At 42.9% G+C, this 15,823-nt stretch overlaps 1 protein-coding gene across 1 annotated transcript in view; it reads left to right on the top strand.

Annotated features, from left to right (window-relative positions):
* Positions 1-15,823, top strand: part of p2rx1 (purinergic receptor P2X, ligand-gated ion channel, 1) — a 73,533-nt gene that overhangs the window by 46,772 nt on the left and 10,938 nt on the right. Inside the window, exon 7 of the mRNA XM_062048500.1 lies at positions 14,459-14,600. Within this exon, the coding sequence (XP_061904484.1) occupies positions 14,459-14,600 (142 nt within the window). The remainder of the gene's footprint in view (positions 1-14,458; positions 14,601-15,823) is intronic.

Raw genomic sequence — 15,823 nt, 5'->3', positions numbered from 1 at the left:
GTTTTCAGATGTGTGAACATGATTGCACAAGGGTTTTCTTTTTTTTTTAATAAATGTTTTTATTGAATTTGACAGTTATTACAATATACAATAATACAGTAATCACATTTTCCCCTTTTTTTCCCACCCACTTCCAAGAACAGCAACCCAACACATACCCCAAATCCTAAGGGTAGAAATGACAATTGGACTACAAGTAAATTGAGATGGTCGATAAGGTAATTTTGATGTAAGCAGATCCAAGAGAGAGGTAGAACAGGAACTAGCTTCAGACTTGCACCAGATTAATTCAGGTTCTTGGATCCAAGAGTCACTTTGTGTATGTTAGCTGCCCAATAGTAGTATTTTAGATTAGGGAGTGATAAACCACCTACGGACCTATGCCTTTGCAGGAACTATCTCCTAATCCTGGGAGTCTTGCCTTTCCATATAAAGGATGAAATTAGTTTGTTTATTATGCAAAAAAAAGAATTGGGTAAAAAGATAGGCAAACATTGAAACAGATACAAAAATCGAGGAAGCACATTCATTTTCACGCAGTTTACCCTGCCAGCTATAGTTATGTGTGGATCATTCCACCTTTCCAAATCTAATTTAAGTTTGTCGATTAGAGGTGGAAAATTGTCCTTGTAGAGAGCTGGTAGCTTACGACAAATATGTACACCTAAGTACTTGAAGCTGTTCCTGGACATCTTAAATGGGAAATATCCATCAGGGATCTCAAGGGCCAAATTATTCACAGGGAAGCATTCACTCTTAGCGAAATTCAATTTATTGCCAGAGAATGATCCAAAATTGTTTAGCAATTCAATAATCTTTGGAATGGTAGAGATTGGATCAGATATAAACAATAGTAAATCATCCGCGTATAGAGAATGGGTGTGTTCTAGACCGTATCTATGAATTCCTTTACTGATACCAGCCGATTTAAGAGCAATGGACAAGGGTTCAATTGCAGTAACGAATAACAATGGGCTTAGAGGGCACCCCTGGCGTGTACCTCTGCCAAGTGTGAAAAATTGGGATAACGTCCCATTTGTGCTAATGGCAGCCCTAGGAGAAGAATATAGAAGTGCTATCCAAGACATATATCTGGACCCAATGTTAAACCTCTTTAAGACCTCCAATAAATATCCCCACTCCACCCTGTCGAAAGCTTTCTCCGCATCCAAAGAGACCACCACTTCTGGCGTCTCCTCGGATGCTGGAGAAAAAATAATGTTAAGAAGGCAACGAATGTTGGAAAAAGAGTGCCGGTTTTTCATAAACCCAGTTTGGTCAGGTGATATGATGTTTGGTAAGATTGATTCAAGGCGAAGGGCCAGTGCTTTAGCTAAAATCTTATAATCAGCGTTTAAAAGAGAGATGGGACGGTAACAACTACAATCAGAATCTACTTTGCCCGGTTTTAGTAATAAAGTTATTGACGCTTCGGTGAGAGTTCGAGGTAAGGTACCCCGGTCCAGAGAGTCATTGTACATATTTAAAAGGAGAGGAGTCAGTTCATCTGAGAATTTTTTATAGAACTCTATAGGATAGCCATCTGGGCCAGGGGCCTTGCCGCTCTGCATTAGTTTAATTGAATCTACAATTTCCCGGATTACTGAAGGTTGATCCAAAGCGCTCTCTTGTGTAGTAGTTATGGATGGAAATTTCAAGTCATCCAGGAAACTCATCATGATTGTTTTATCAGCAGCGCATTGTGAAGTATATAGTTCAGAGTAGAATGATTTGAAGGTGTCATTAATGGCTAAGTTCATCTGTGGGGGTTCTGATTTGTCAAATTTGCAGAGATGCTGACTGGCTTTTAATTTGACGTGATAGATGGCGCCCTGCCTTCTCAACGTGTTTGTACAGGAAGCCACACGATCGTAAGAGTCTTTTTTCAGTTTCTTGTGTTGACAATAAATTGTAGTTCATTTGCAGATTTTGTCTATCTTTAACCAGTTCAGGGTGTGGAGATACTGATAGCTGTGTGTCCAATTCTGTTATACTTTTCATGAGCTGCTCCTGTTTTTGTCTCCTCAATTTGTTTTGTCTTGCTGAATAAGAAATAATCTCTCCCCGGACTACCACCTTTAATGTCTCCCAGAGTAAAGACGGGGATATGGGAGTAGAGTTGTTGGTGACAAGAAAATCATCTATCACTTTGGAAATTGTTTTGCAGAATCCGTCATCATTGAGTAGTGTGCAATTAAACTTCCATGGAGTCTGCGTTTTTTTTAAGAGTGTAAACGAAAGATCAAGTAACAATGGAGCATGGTCAGATATCACTATTGTTGAATATTCTACATTATCGACAGCCGGAAGGAGATTATCATCTCTGAAAAAGTAGTCAATCCTTGAAAAAGTTTTATGGACCTGGGAATAGAAAGATAATTGTTTTTTATCTGGGTAAAGAAAGCGCCACGGGTCCACACCCCCTATTTGACCCATGAGTTTTGAAATTGTTTTGGCCATTTTTAATGGGGGGCCCTGCCTTGGACTAGATTTGTCTAGCAACGGGTCTATTGCACAGTTCAGGTCCCCCCCCAATATTAAACGATGGGAACTGAGGTCTTGCAAAAATGAAAACACTTTCCTAATAAATGCTTCATCATCCCAATTGGGTGCATAAAGGTTGGCAAGGACAACAGGCATATTATTAAGAGAACCTGAGACTATTACAAAACGACCTTGATGGTCAGTTATAACATTTGTTGGGCTAAATTGGGTTCTTTTGTGTATTAAAATAGCTGTACCCCTTGCTTTGCTGCTAAAATTCGAGTGGAAAGATTGTCCAACCCATGAGACCTTTAATCTATGGTGATCCTTAGTGGTCAGATGAGTCTCTTGTAGGAAAGCAATTTCAGTTTTAAGGTGTTTTAAATGGGAAAATACTCTACCTCTTTTGACTGAGCCGTTAATCCCTTTAACGTTTCAAGAAACAAATCTCAAGCAAGATAACCCTTTTTTGTTTGTATTAGCCATAATCACATTTGTAAAAATATGGTGAGATGACACAATGCCTTGTAGAAGGAAGTGGTATTAACATAAAGACAGGACTAAAAAAAAAGAAATTTGTAGGACCTGACACAAAAAAAAACCCCAAAAAAACCCATAGAAACGGAACAAATAAACCCTCCTAAACCACCCTTAGCTTGTCCTGAGAACTAGAACTAGCAGCGGGACTCTATAAACTCTGTTACTTCCGTATGACATTAAACTGTGAACTAATATCACCGAGCAGATAGGGCTCCTATATCTGCAAATATGTCTTTACTGTACAGTAGGTGCCACTTAAATAGGAATAAGCACCATATTGGCAGCAGAATGATATATAGAAAGACAAAAAAAAAAAGTTGCAATGCAAAAATTAACCGACAGATATAACCATACTTCAAATAAGTTGCACAACAGGATGATTAGTTGCCTGCAAGCCTGGATAAACAATGTCCATTATTTTTCTGACACACCCGTTAATGTCCTCTTCAACATACTTTTGGCCTAAAACGTCTTCCATACAAAGTCATCTTCCACTAACCTGTGGGAGCGATGCGCTCGTCGTAGAATTCCTGGGCTTTTTGTGGAGAATCAAAGTACAAGTTTTCATTTCTGAAGGAGACCTGGAGACGGGCGGGGTGCAGCAAGTGGAATTTTATTCCGTTCAGGTAGAGCGCATTTTTGACGGGGTTAAAAGCAGCTCGTTTCTTGGCCAAAGCAGGGCTGATGTCCGGGTAAACTCTCAGCTCGGTGCCGCGGTAATCCAATTTATGTTGTCTGGCCCATCTGAGGACTTTTTCTTTCTCCTGGAAACGGAGGAATTTAACGATGAAAGTCCGCGGTTTTCCGGCGCCAGCATCCAGTGGTCTGGGACCGAGGGAGCTCTCTCTATCTCCGGTGGGCTGATGAAAACATCAGGACCCGCTATCGCCATTAGCAAGTCAGACGCAAATTTGGTCGGATCCTGTTCCTTCTCGCTTCCCTCTGGGATGTTGATAATCCTCAAATTAGAGCGGCGGGACCGGTTCTCGAGGTCGTCCACTCGTTCCAGGAGCACCGTAGTTTGGGACTGTAGAGACTTCACAGTGGCTTCCATCTATGTGAGTTTTTCAAAGTTTACACCCACTGTGACTTCGGTTTTAGTCAGACGGCTGTTAAATGACGTCACCTGTTGTCCTAATAGATCAACTGACTGCTTCAGGGACTCAGTCGACTGTTGAATCAGAAAAGCCATATCAGCCTTGAAGCTATCGCGCTGTTTGTTGAGGAGAGCCTCGATGTCGTCCTTGGTGACTGGGTCAGATTGACCCTCTAGTTCGGCTCTCTTGTCTTCCGACCCTGAAGCTGCTGCTGCGGCCGCCATGTAAGCTAGCTTAGTTGAGACGCTCGCTGCTCGAGTTGTTGTTGTCAGTTTTGTCTTCGAGTTGCTCATTGCGTCGCAATAACCACACTATTTCGCACAAAAAAGGGTGCGTCAGCCAGGAAAAAACACCTTAAAAGTAGTTTGACCGGAGCCCTCCTCTCGCACGTCTGCCCTCTACCTCATCAAACCGGAAGTCTCTGCACAAGGGTTTTCTAATCATCAATTAGCCTTCTAAGCCAATGAGCAAACACATTGTACCATTAGAACACTGGAGTGATAGTTTCTGGAAATGGGCCTCTATACACCTATGTAGATATTGCACCAAAAACCAGACATTTGCAGCTAGAATAGTCATTTACCACATTAGCAATGTATAGAGTGTATTTCTTTAAAGTTAAGACTAGTTTAAAGTTATCTTCATTGAAAAGTACAGTGCTTTTCCTTCAAAAATAAGGACATTTCAATGTGACCCCAAACTTTTGAACGGTAGTGTATATATATATATGAAATACTCGAGTTGGTGAATTCTAGCTGTAAATATACTCCTCCCCTCTTAACCACGCCCCCAACCACAACCCCACCCCACCCCACCCCACACTCCCCACCTCCCGGAATCGGAGGTCTCAAGGTTGGCAAGTATGGCTCATGTCAACGTTGTGAATTGAGTGGCCCATAGTGGGGGTCGGGTTATGGTATTGGCAGGCGTATGTTTTGGTCAAAGAACGAAAGTAAATTTTATCGATGGCATTTATAATGCACAGAGATACCGTGACGAAATCCTGAGGCCCATTGTTGTGCCATTTACCTCATGTTGCAGCATGGCAATGCACGGCCCCATGTTGCAAGGATTTGTACACAATTCCTGGAAGCTGAAAACATCCCAGTTCTTGATTGACCAGCATACTCACCATACAGGTCACCTATTGAGGATGTTCGGGATGCTGCGGATCGGTGTATACGACAGCGTGTTCAAGTTCCTGCCAATATCCAGCAACTTCGCACAGCCATTGAAGATGAGTGGACCAACATTCCACAGGCAACAATCAACACCCTGATCAACTCTATGTGAAAGAGATGTGTTGCACTGGGTGAGGCAAATGGTGGTCACACCAGATACTGACTGTTTTTGTGACGCTCCCAGACCCTTAATAAAGCAAAACTGCACATTTCTGAATGCCCTTTTATTGTGGGCAGCCGAAGGCACAACATTGTGAGGGCAGATGCGCGTGCAGCGACCGGCAGATGGGTTTTTCCGCAGTCTTGCTATGTTTGTTTGAGTGACTCTGCGTGTGTTTTTATGCCTGATTTCTTTTGATCTTCCGTGACAAGCGCTTTTAGTCTTTGTACTGTATATCTGGAGCAATAGAGCTCCTACTTTTTGCTGTTTTGCAGACTTTGACAGGCTTAATTCTCGAGTGCAGCAGCGTGTCATATCCGCCGCGTCCGAGAATCCAATCCACTCGGGACCTACTATTGCATCTCAATAACCAGAATCAAAGCACGCTGGACTTCCAGCTGCCTGATTTCATCTGGAGGTATTTAAATACTCTGTGCAGCAAGTACTTTAGAGGCGTTAAGAAAAGGAAGCGTGGGAAAAGAGGAGGTGTCCAATGCTGTGTTATGGCATTCACAGAGACGTAGCTTACCGTGGATGACTCGGACAACGATGTGATCATAGATGGATTCGGCATTCCATTTCGCTTGGATCGTGACGCACAAGCAACCGGGAAATCCCGATGTCACCTGCTCTTATATTTCCTTCTGCAAGAACATTATCATCACAACCAAGACTATTAGGATTTATCCTAATAATAAACCATGGATGTCTAAATCAGTTAAATCCAGTCTGAAAGGTGTATTGCAGTTTTTGGGGGGGGATTTTGCTTATCGTTCACAATCATTATGAGAGACAATAACACACATGCCTTTTTTTTTTTTTACAATTTTAAAGATGATATAAAACGCTTGAAAGATGCGGCTAATGGGAGTCACCGTTGTAGCCTTCACAGCCCTCTAAAACAACTTTAAAACCCTCCAGCAACATTTTATATACACACTGCAAGTCTATATATAATGTAGTAACAGACACCATCCATCCATCCATTTCCTACCGCTTATTCCCTTCGGGGTCGTGGGGGGCGCTGGAGCCTATCTCAGCTACAATCGGGCGTAAGGCGGGGTCCACCCTGGACAAGTCGCCACCTCATCGCAGGGCCAACACAGACAGACAACATTCACACTCATATTCACACACTAGGGCCAATTTAGTGTTGCCAATCAACCTATCCCCAGGTGCATGTCTTTGGAGGTGGGATGAAGCCGGAGTACCCGGAGGGAACCCACGCAGTCACGGGGAGGACATGCAAACTCCACACAGAAAGATCCTGAGGCCGGGATTGAACTCACGACTACTCAGGACCTTCGTATTGTGAGGCAGACGCACTAACCCCTCTGCCACCATGCTGCCTAGTAACAGACACATTCATAACAATATGTATTATGTTCAATATTTACCGTATTTTTATCATTTTAATCATTTCCGGGACTGGTTTATTCCGCGCATTGTTTTTTGTTTCCGAAGCAGCGCACATCTGACTTCTGTCAACATTTGTGTTCCTACTTCCGGAATCAAACACCAGTGTGTTTTCTATTTATGGCAGACTGGTAACAGACAACAAAGATTAAATTTTTTGGACAAATTAGGATTTACAATTGTATACTTTTGAAGCTAAATATACTGCTGCTTCTATAAGCAGCAGTATATTTCTCAAGCACAAATGAAGAGTGAGACGTTGAAGCAGACGGAAGCCGGAAGAGGGGGATAAAAGCTATTTTGACACTATAAATATGGAACTTGGAGCCATGGTATTTTAACATATATGGATTGCTTATCCAAAATCAATAGGAAACGTCTCCGGCCAGCTGGACCAGAGGAAAACTGTCCATCAAGGGAGTCACTTTAATATTGATTATGACACACACAGCACACCATGCGTGTTAGTACAACTACAGTACATACACTGGCTGGCTAGCTCAGCCCTGTACAAAAAAAACATAAAATGCGGGCTAATACTTTACAGATACTTTAATATGATCGTTCATGTTTTTCAGTCAGTACAAATTGGTGTCATATCACAGTGTTGTGCATTACAAACCCAACCGCGTTTCGTGTTGTTGCAGAAGCTCGCTTATCTCTTGCCGTAGTTAGCTTCTAGAGCTAATACCGTAGCACGCCTATGTGTTACTACGATAGAAAAAGAGTTCCTCAGTGTTTGCTCTTACAATAACAATGTCGCTACAGCTTGGTTATTATACGGGTTACGGAACGTAAATTAAGTATTGTTGAAGGTTTATGAATGCATTTTAAAGTGATTTAGAGGTACAATTGATTGCTCCCATGAGCTGCATTGCTAACCACCTGGAACGAGCCAGTTTTTATATGTTAGAAAGAGGGGGAAAAAATATTTTGTCTTGTCTCTCATAATGATTGTGAACGATAGGCAAAAAATAAAGTTCCCCTTTTAGAGAAAGAAAGTAGTATTTAGTCAGGGAGAAGCATTTTATATGGAGGCAGCAAAAAAGGAACTGAAAGTTGAAATATTAAAGGCCTACTGAAATGATTTTTTTTTTATTTAAACGGGAATAGCAGATCCATTCTATGTGTCATACTTGATCATTTCGCGATATTGCCATATTTTTGCTGAAAGGATTTAGTATAGAACAACGACGATAAAGATCGTAACTTTTGGTATCTGATAAAAACAACCCTTGCCCCTACCGGAAGTAGCGTGACGTCACAGGAGGAAGGATTCCTCACAATTCCCCGTTGTTTACAATGGAGCGAGAGACATTCGGACCGAGAAAGCGACGATTACCCCATTAATTTGAGCGAAGATGAATGATTCGTGGATGAAGAACTTTAGAGTCAAGGACTACAGTGTAGTGCAGGGTGTATCTTTTTTCGCTTTTGTGGATCACGGATTTGTATTTTAAACCACCTCGGATACTATATCCTCTTGAAAATGAGAGTCGAGAACGCGAAATGGACATTCACAGTGACTTTTATCTCCACGACAATACATCAACGAAACACTTTAGCTACAGAGCTAACGTGATAGCATCAGGCTAAAATGCAGATAGAAACAAAATTTTAAAAAACCCTGACTGGAAGGATAGACAGAAAATCAACAATACTATTAAACCATGAACATGGTTAATAATTTTCAGCTTGGCGAAGCTAAAAAAATAGAATAGCTGCGGCGGCGGCGGCGGCGGCGGGCGTTGTAGCTTTCGACGACACCCCGGCCGCCATCAGAGTCGGCAAGAAACATATATTTCCCCAAAGTTACGTACGGGACATGCACATATCGACACGCACGTACGGGCAAGCGATCAAATGTTTGGAAGCCAAAGCTGTACTCACCGTAGTGCGTCTGCTATCCAGCTCAAAACACAACACAACCTCCTGGTGTTGGTGTTGCTACAGCCAGCCGCTAATACACCGATCGCACCTACAACTTTCTTATTTGCAGTCTCTATTGTCCATTAAACAAATTGCAAAAGATTCACCAACACAGATGTCCAGAATACTGTGGAATTTTGTCGAAGAAAACAGAGCTTCGTGTATTGTGTCCAATAGGGTCCAAACACTTCCGTTGCCCTAGCGACGTCACGCGCATACGTCATCCTCCAAAGGCGTTTTGAACCAGAAGTTCCCCGGGAAATTTAAAATTGCACTTTATAAGTTAACCCGGCCGTATTGGCATGTGTTGCAATGTTAAGATTTCATCATTGATATATAAACTTATCAGACTGCGTGGTCGGTAGTAGTGGGTTTCAGTAGGCCTTTAAAGGCTAAACAAAATTATGGGCAGCATGTACGTGTCCTGGGTTCAATCCCCGGGCTCGGGGTCTTTCTGTGTGGGGTTTGCATGTTCTCCCAATGACTTTGTGGGTTGCCTCTGGGTACTCCAGCTTCCTCCCACCTCCAAAGACATGCACCTGGGAATAGATTCATTTGGCTAATGCTTTTAATACATTTTGTCTGAGATGTGAACAGCAGCAAGGTTTTAATGACTTTAATGATTTTAATAATTGAGGATCTGAGACTAAATCTAAAGGTGTTTACCACTTCATTATTAATCAATCAATTAAAGTTAATTTATACAGCCCTTAATCACAAGTGTCTCAAAGGGCTGCACAAGCCACAACGACATCCTGAGCTCAGATCCCACATCAGGGCAAGTAAAAAACGAGATACCTTGAAAGGGACCGCAGATGTTGGCAATACTAGAGTATACAAATAAGTTTTAAGATGAGACTTAAATGCTTCTACTGAGTTAGCAGAGTGCTGTAGCTCGAATAGAAAACACTCTAAAGCCTGCAGACTTTTTTGGGGCTCTGGGAATCACTAATAAACTATAGTTCTTTGAACGCAGATTAACGCGGGGGGGGGGGGGGGGGCATGGCCAGAGACAGGAGCAGACCCAACAAAGCAACCAAGAGAGCCGACTCCACTCTCGGCCGCCAACTCGGCCAGTGTCCAGTCCGCATGGATGAGCGAGGATGCATCTAAGGAGGCTGAGGTGTCCGATACCTGCTCATTCAGCCAAGAGACTGTGAAGCCTGTCCGTCCTGGCGCTCAGTGCTAGCTCCGCAGCCCTGTCTCTTCATCTGCATCTCCTCTAGTCTCTCCAAACGGACTCTGGTGTGGCAGAGACCCAGCAGCTGGTCTCCATGGCCAAAAGGCTCCCGGGAGGCAGATCCAGAAGTCCACAAAAAAGCACCGCAGAAGTCACGAAAGTGACACCCCTTGTCACACAGTCCTAAAGGGTCCCGAACCAAAAGGCAAAAAAATATATACTGTATATATATTAACACATGAAAACAAGAGGGAAACACAAAAGGATGACACAAGAGCACAGAGCTCCTGCCAACAGCAGCCACTACAGTGGCGTCATCTTGGAAAAATAGGCGTAATATGATCAAACTTTCTTGTTCTTGTCAAAGGTCTAGCAGCTGCATTTTGTACCAACTGTAATCTTTTAAAGCTAGACATAGGGAGACCCGAAAATAATATGTTACAGTAATCAAGACGTAACAAACGCATGAATAATGATCGCGTCGGTGGTGTACAAAATTGGACACATTTTAACGATATTACGGAGGTGAATTTACCATGAATTGATTAACGTGGTCCCCGACTTAAACAAGTTGAAAAACTTATTTGGGTGTTACCATTTAGTGGTCAATTGTACGGAATATGTACTATACTGTGCAATCTACTAATAAAAGTCTCAATCAATCAATCAATCAATCAATCAGATGAAAGAAGGCTGTTTTACTAAGACTCTTAATGTGTGACTTAAATGAGAGAGTTGGGTCGAAGATAACACCGAAATTCTTTACTGAGTCGCTTTGTGTAAAATTAGTGGTATTTTACTTAGGCATGCGCAAAAGCAACTAAATTTTATTTTTTCTTATATGTTTAATCTATCTTTAAGTTTACAGCGTGTTCCAAGTGTGTGGAAGCGTGCCGCGATTATCCCTGTCTCTAATAGGAGCAGACTGACTGCCTTGAATGACAATGCCAGTTGCTCTTACTTCACTTGTGATGACATGTTTTGAATGGATTGTGAAGTTGTATATTACAACAGAAATCGAGGAGTGGCGCATGCTTCAACCATGCTACTTAACATTTTATTTAAACATCGAGAGGGAAATAATCCCATGCTAGACTTTTATTTGTTGATTTTTTATCTGCTTTTAACACATATCCTAACCGAGAGGCCAATCAAAAATTTTAATCTGAGTTTTAATCTGACTGGTTGGATTTAAACATTTTTAATTAATTGATCCCAACAAGTCAAGGTGAATGGTATTTTATCTAGGTTATCAAACTCTTCAACTGGCTCACCTCAAAGATGTGTGCTTTCAGCCTTTCTTTTAATCCTGTACACAAACACGTATATATATTTACAGATGACACAGTTATCATGAGTCTTTTTAGCGGAAATGAGTCCAGCCATAGTCCTGTTATTGAATTTGTCAGCTGGTGCAAGGAATCCTTTATACAGCTGAACAGAAAACAAATGACATTATTATTGATTTTAGAACCCACACCAATGCCAAATCTATCACAGTCATCAAAGGTCAGCCTGTAGACTGCTACAAGTACCTTGGCATGGTCATAGACTCAAAGGTGACCTTCGAGACGAACTGCGAGGCTGTGTGTAAAAAGGGACAACAACGTCTTCACTGCCTGAGAACCAGGACGTGCCCTAAACACCTCCCCAGGGAGGCGTCCGGGGGGCATCCGAACCAGATGCCCGAACCACCTTATCTGGCTCCTCTCGATGTGGAGGAGCAGCGGCTTTACTTTGAGCTCCTCCTGGATGAGAGAGCTTCTCACCCTATCTCTAAGGGAGAGCTCCGCCACCCGACGGAGGAAACTCATTTCGGCCGCTTGTACCCGTGATCTTGTCCTTTCGGTCATAACCCAAAGCTCATGACCATAGGTGAGGATGGGAACTTAGATCGACCGGTAAATTGAGAGCTTTGTCTACCGGCTCAGCTCCCTTTTTACCATAATGGATCGATACAGTGTCCGCATTACTGAAGACGCTGCATCAATCCGCCTGTCGTTTTCACAATCCACTCTTCCCTCACTCGTGAACAAGACTCTGAGATACTTGAACTCCTCCACTTGAGGCAAGATCTCTTCCTCAACCCGGGGATGGCACTCCACCCTTTTCCGGGTGAGAACCATTGACTCGGACTTGGAGGTGCTAATTCTCATCCCGGTCACTTCACATTCTGCTGCAAAGCGATCCAGTGAGAGCTGAAGATCCTGGCCAGATGAAGCCATCAGGACTACATCATCTGCAAAAAGCAGAGACCTAATCCTGCAGCCACCAAACCAGATCCCCTCAAGTATTCCCTCCACCGATCCACAACATCCACAGTCGAGGTCAGCAGCACGCCATCCTCACCATACACGGTGTTGACAGTGCACTGCTTCCCCTTCGTGAGGCGGCGGATGGTGGTCCAGAATCGCTTCAAAACCGTCCGGAAGTCGTTTTTCAATGGCTTCCCAGAACTCCTCACATGTCTGAATTTTTGCCTCGGCGACTGCCAAAGTCGCACACCCCTTGTCCTGTCGGTACCTGTTCAATGCCTCCGGAGTCCCATGAGCCAAAATGACCTGATAGGACTCTTTCTTCAGCTTGACGGCATCCCTCACCACTGCTGCAGTGGGTTCTAGGATTACCGCCACGACAGGCACCAGCCACCTTGCGGCCACAGCTCCAGTCAGTCGCCTCGACAATAGAGGTACGCAACATGATCCACTGTGACTCAATATCCAGCGCCTCCCTCGTAACACATTCAAAGTTCTTCCGGAAGTGGGAATTGAAACTCTCTCTGACAGGAGACTCTGCTAGACATTCCCAGCAGACCCTCACAATGCGTTTGGGCCTGCCAGGTCTGTCCGGCATCCTCCCCCACCATCGGAGCCAACTCACTGCCAGGTGGTGATTCAAAACATGAGACCACAAATCCGATGACACAACTACAAAGTCGATCATGGAACTGCGGCATAGTGTGTCCTGGTGCCAAGTACACATATGGACACCATTATGTTGGAACATTGTGTTTGTTTTGGACAATCTGTGACCAGCACAAAAGTCCAATAATAAAACACCACTCGGGTTCAGATCCGGGCGGCCGTTCTTCTCAATTACGCCTCTTCAGTTTTCACTGTCGTTGCCAACATGAACGTTGAAGTCACCCAGCAGAACAAGGGAATCGCCTGAGGTAGCACTCTCCAGTACTCCCTTGAGGGAATCCAAAAAGGGTGGGTACTTTGAGCGGCTGTTTGGTGCGTAAGCACAAACAACAGTCAGGACCCATCTCCCCACTCGAAGGTGGAAGGAAGCTACCTTCTTGTCTACTGGGTTAAAGTCCAACGTGCAGGCTTTGAGTAGGGGGGCAACAAGGATTATTGCCACCCCATACCTTCGCCTCTCACTACGTGCAACGCCAGAGTGGAAGAGAGTCCAGCCCCTCTCGAAAGAACTGGTTCCAGAGCCCTTGCTGTGCGTTGAAGTGAGTCCGACTATATCCAGCCGGAACTTCTCCACCTCTTCCCCCCCAGCGAGTTGACAGTCCACGTACCAAGAGCTAGCTTATGTAGCCGAGGATCGGACCGCCAAGTGCCCTGCCTTTGGCTGCTGCCTTGCTCACATTGCACTCGACCTCTATGGCTCCTCCTATGAGTGGTGAGCCCATTGGAGGGGGGACCCACGTTGCCTCTTCGGGCTGTGACTGGGCGGGCCCCATGGGGACAGGCCCGGCCACCAGGCACTCGCCATCGTGCCCCACCTCTGGGCCTGGCTCCAAAGGGGGGCCCCGGTTACCCGGGCCCGTACGAGGGAAATCTAAGTCCTTGTTTGTTATTTTCCATTAAGGTCTTCGAGCTTCTCTTTGTCTGATCCCTTGTGTTTGTTTCATTCTGCCTTGACGCTGAATTACAAATGTCTTCACAGCTATTTTACCTCCGGGTATAATTAAAGAAACCTTGACTTTGACCTTGTGCAATGATTATGCTGTTTAATCAGCATCTTGATATGCCACACCATTACGTGGGATGGACTATCTTGGCAAAGAAGAAGTGCTCACTAACACAGATTTAGACAGATTTGTGACCAATATTTGAGAGGAATAGGTATTTTGTGTATATAGTAAATGTTTTAGATCTTTGAGTTCAACTCATGAACAATGGGAGCAAAAACAACATTGTTGTGTTTATATTTTTGTTCAGTATATCTATTTAGCTAGGTACATTTGCCGCAATAATTTATATTGATGTAATGTATAGTTTGCAGTGTACAATTGTATTATTAGTTTTATTTTGGTTAGTATTCATTTTTCAAGCCTTATTTTGTTCTTAAAGGAAACGTTTTGAAAGCAGCTCTTGCATTGAATTGTATCAATGATCATATTTTGCATTGTGAGCAATGTTCTGTTCCTTAAGTGTGTGGAAAAAAACAAACTGAATTCAACCTGAAACTCAGGCATGAAATTATTCATCACAGTACACGTTTGTGTTTGCAGGAGTAACATGGTGGAGCAAGTTGACGATGCTTACTTAACAAATTGTCTTCATGATCCAAAGAAAGCTCCTTTCTGTCCAATTTTCAGACTGGGAGACATCATCACAGAGTCGGGTTTCAATTTTCAAACTATAGCTAAAGTGGTGAGTTTCAAACTAAGTATGCTAAATGCTCACATCATTTTCAATAGGTTTGAATACCTTTCATATATCGCAACATATAAATGCCATTTGACATACAACAATGTAACAGACGTCATATACAACATATAACAATGTAACGTCATATATCATGTACAACAACATATAGATGTCATATCACCGACAACACGATAATAGATGTCATATATCCCATGCATGCAACATATCATATATCACATACAACAACATATAGATGTCATACATCACATACAGCAACGTATAGATGTCATATATCACATACCACAACGGAGTGAAACAAGAGGACAACATCATGCAAGGTTAGCATATTTGAACAAAAAGGAAAGTGACAAAATTTACAGATCATCGACATATAGTTTGCAAAACACCATACGTTTTAAAATGTATGTGAAGCCTGTTTTTGTGGTGGGCATTTACACGAGGCAGGTTAATCTAGCAATGAGCAGGTCAGAGGCATCGCCGTAACTACCATTGAGGATACCAAGGTTATGTCCTCGGTAGTTAAGTGACAGAAGATGATATGACTGACTGCAAAAATACTTTGTGTAGGACTTTGTGTGCACTGTACATTACCATCCTCTCTCAATATAAACATTTAGGTCATGTACAGCCCGCTGCAACTCCTTGCATTGAAGTCCACTTTTATTTTAAACATTATTTGATCCAAAAAGTGCTGTCAACGTAACGCTAACATTAAATCATACTTATGTTACAAATGTTGGGTTGACCTGAATAAAATTGATGTAAAACGCTATTGGGATTATACCGTTGTCATGTCAGTCAGGTGCCCGATGCCTTAAAGCCAGAACACGCTCTGTGCGTTGGAAGAGCGATTGTAGTACCCACTTTCTGTCAAACTGTCAATCAAAGTGATGACATCATATAAATGTAATACAAATAAATTATTTAAGAAAACTAAAGACCTGCCCCCTGACTTCCATGTCAGTTGTTTTGAAAATATGAATCTATATATTTAATATAATTATTTATATTAATCTGACAGGACATAGGGATGTTATGCCAACTATAATCACTGTGTGTTTTGAGTGTAGACTTGAAGGGTCTCGCATCTCGAGTTAGGGTTTGGTTAAGCGGTTCGCACAGGAAGGTGAGACGTCCCTCCCTGTCTATAATAATAGATTTTTTCATAAAGTTCCAAGTATGTACACTAACAAATAGTTTTTTAA

Source organism: Entelurus aequoreus, linkage group LG05, assembly GCF_033978785.1.
Source record: "Entelurus aequoreus isolate RoL-2023_Sb linkage group LG05, RoL_Eaeq_v1.1, whole genome shotgun sequence".
In the NCBI taxonomy this organism is placed as follows: Eukaryota; Metazoa; Chordata; class Actinopteri; order Syngnathiformes; family Syngnathidae; genus Entelurus; species Entelurus aequoreus.
Note: the sequence above shows the minus strand (reverse complement) of the source record. Positions and strands in the feature narration are given on the sequence as shown.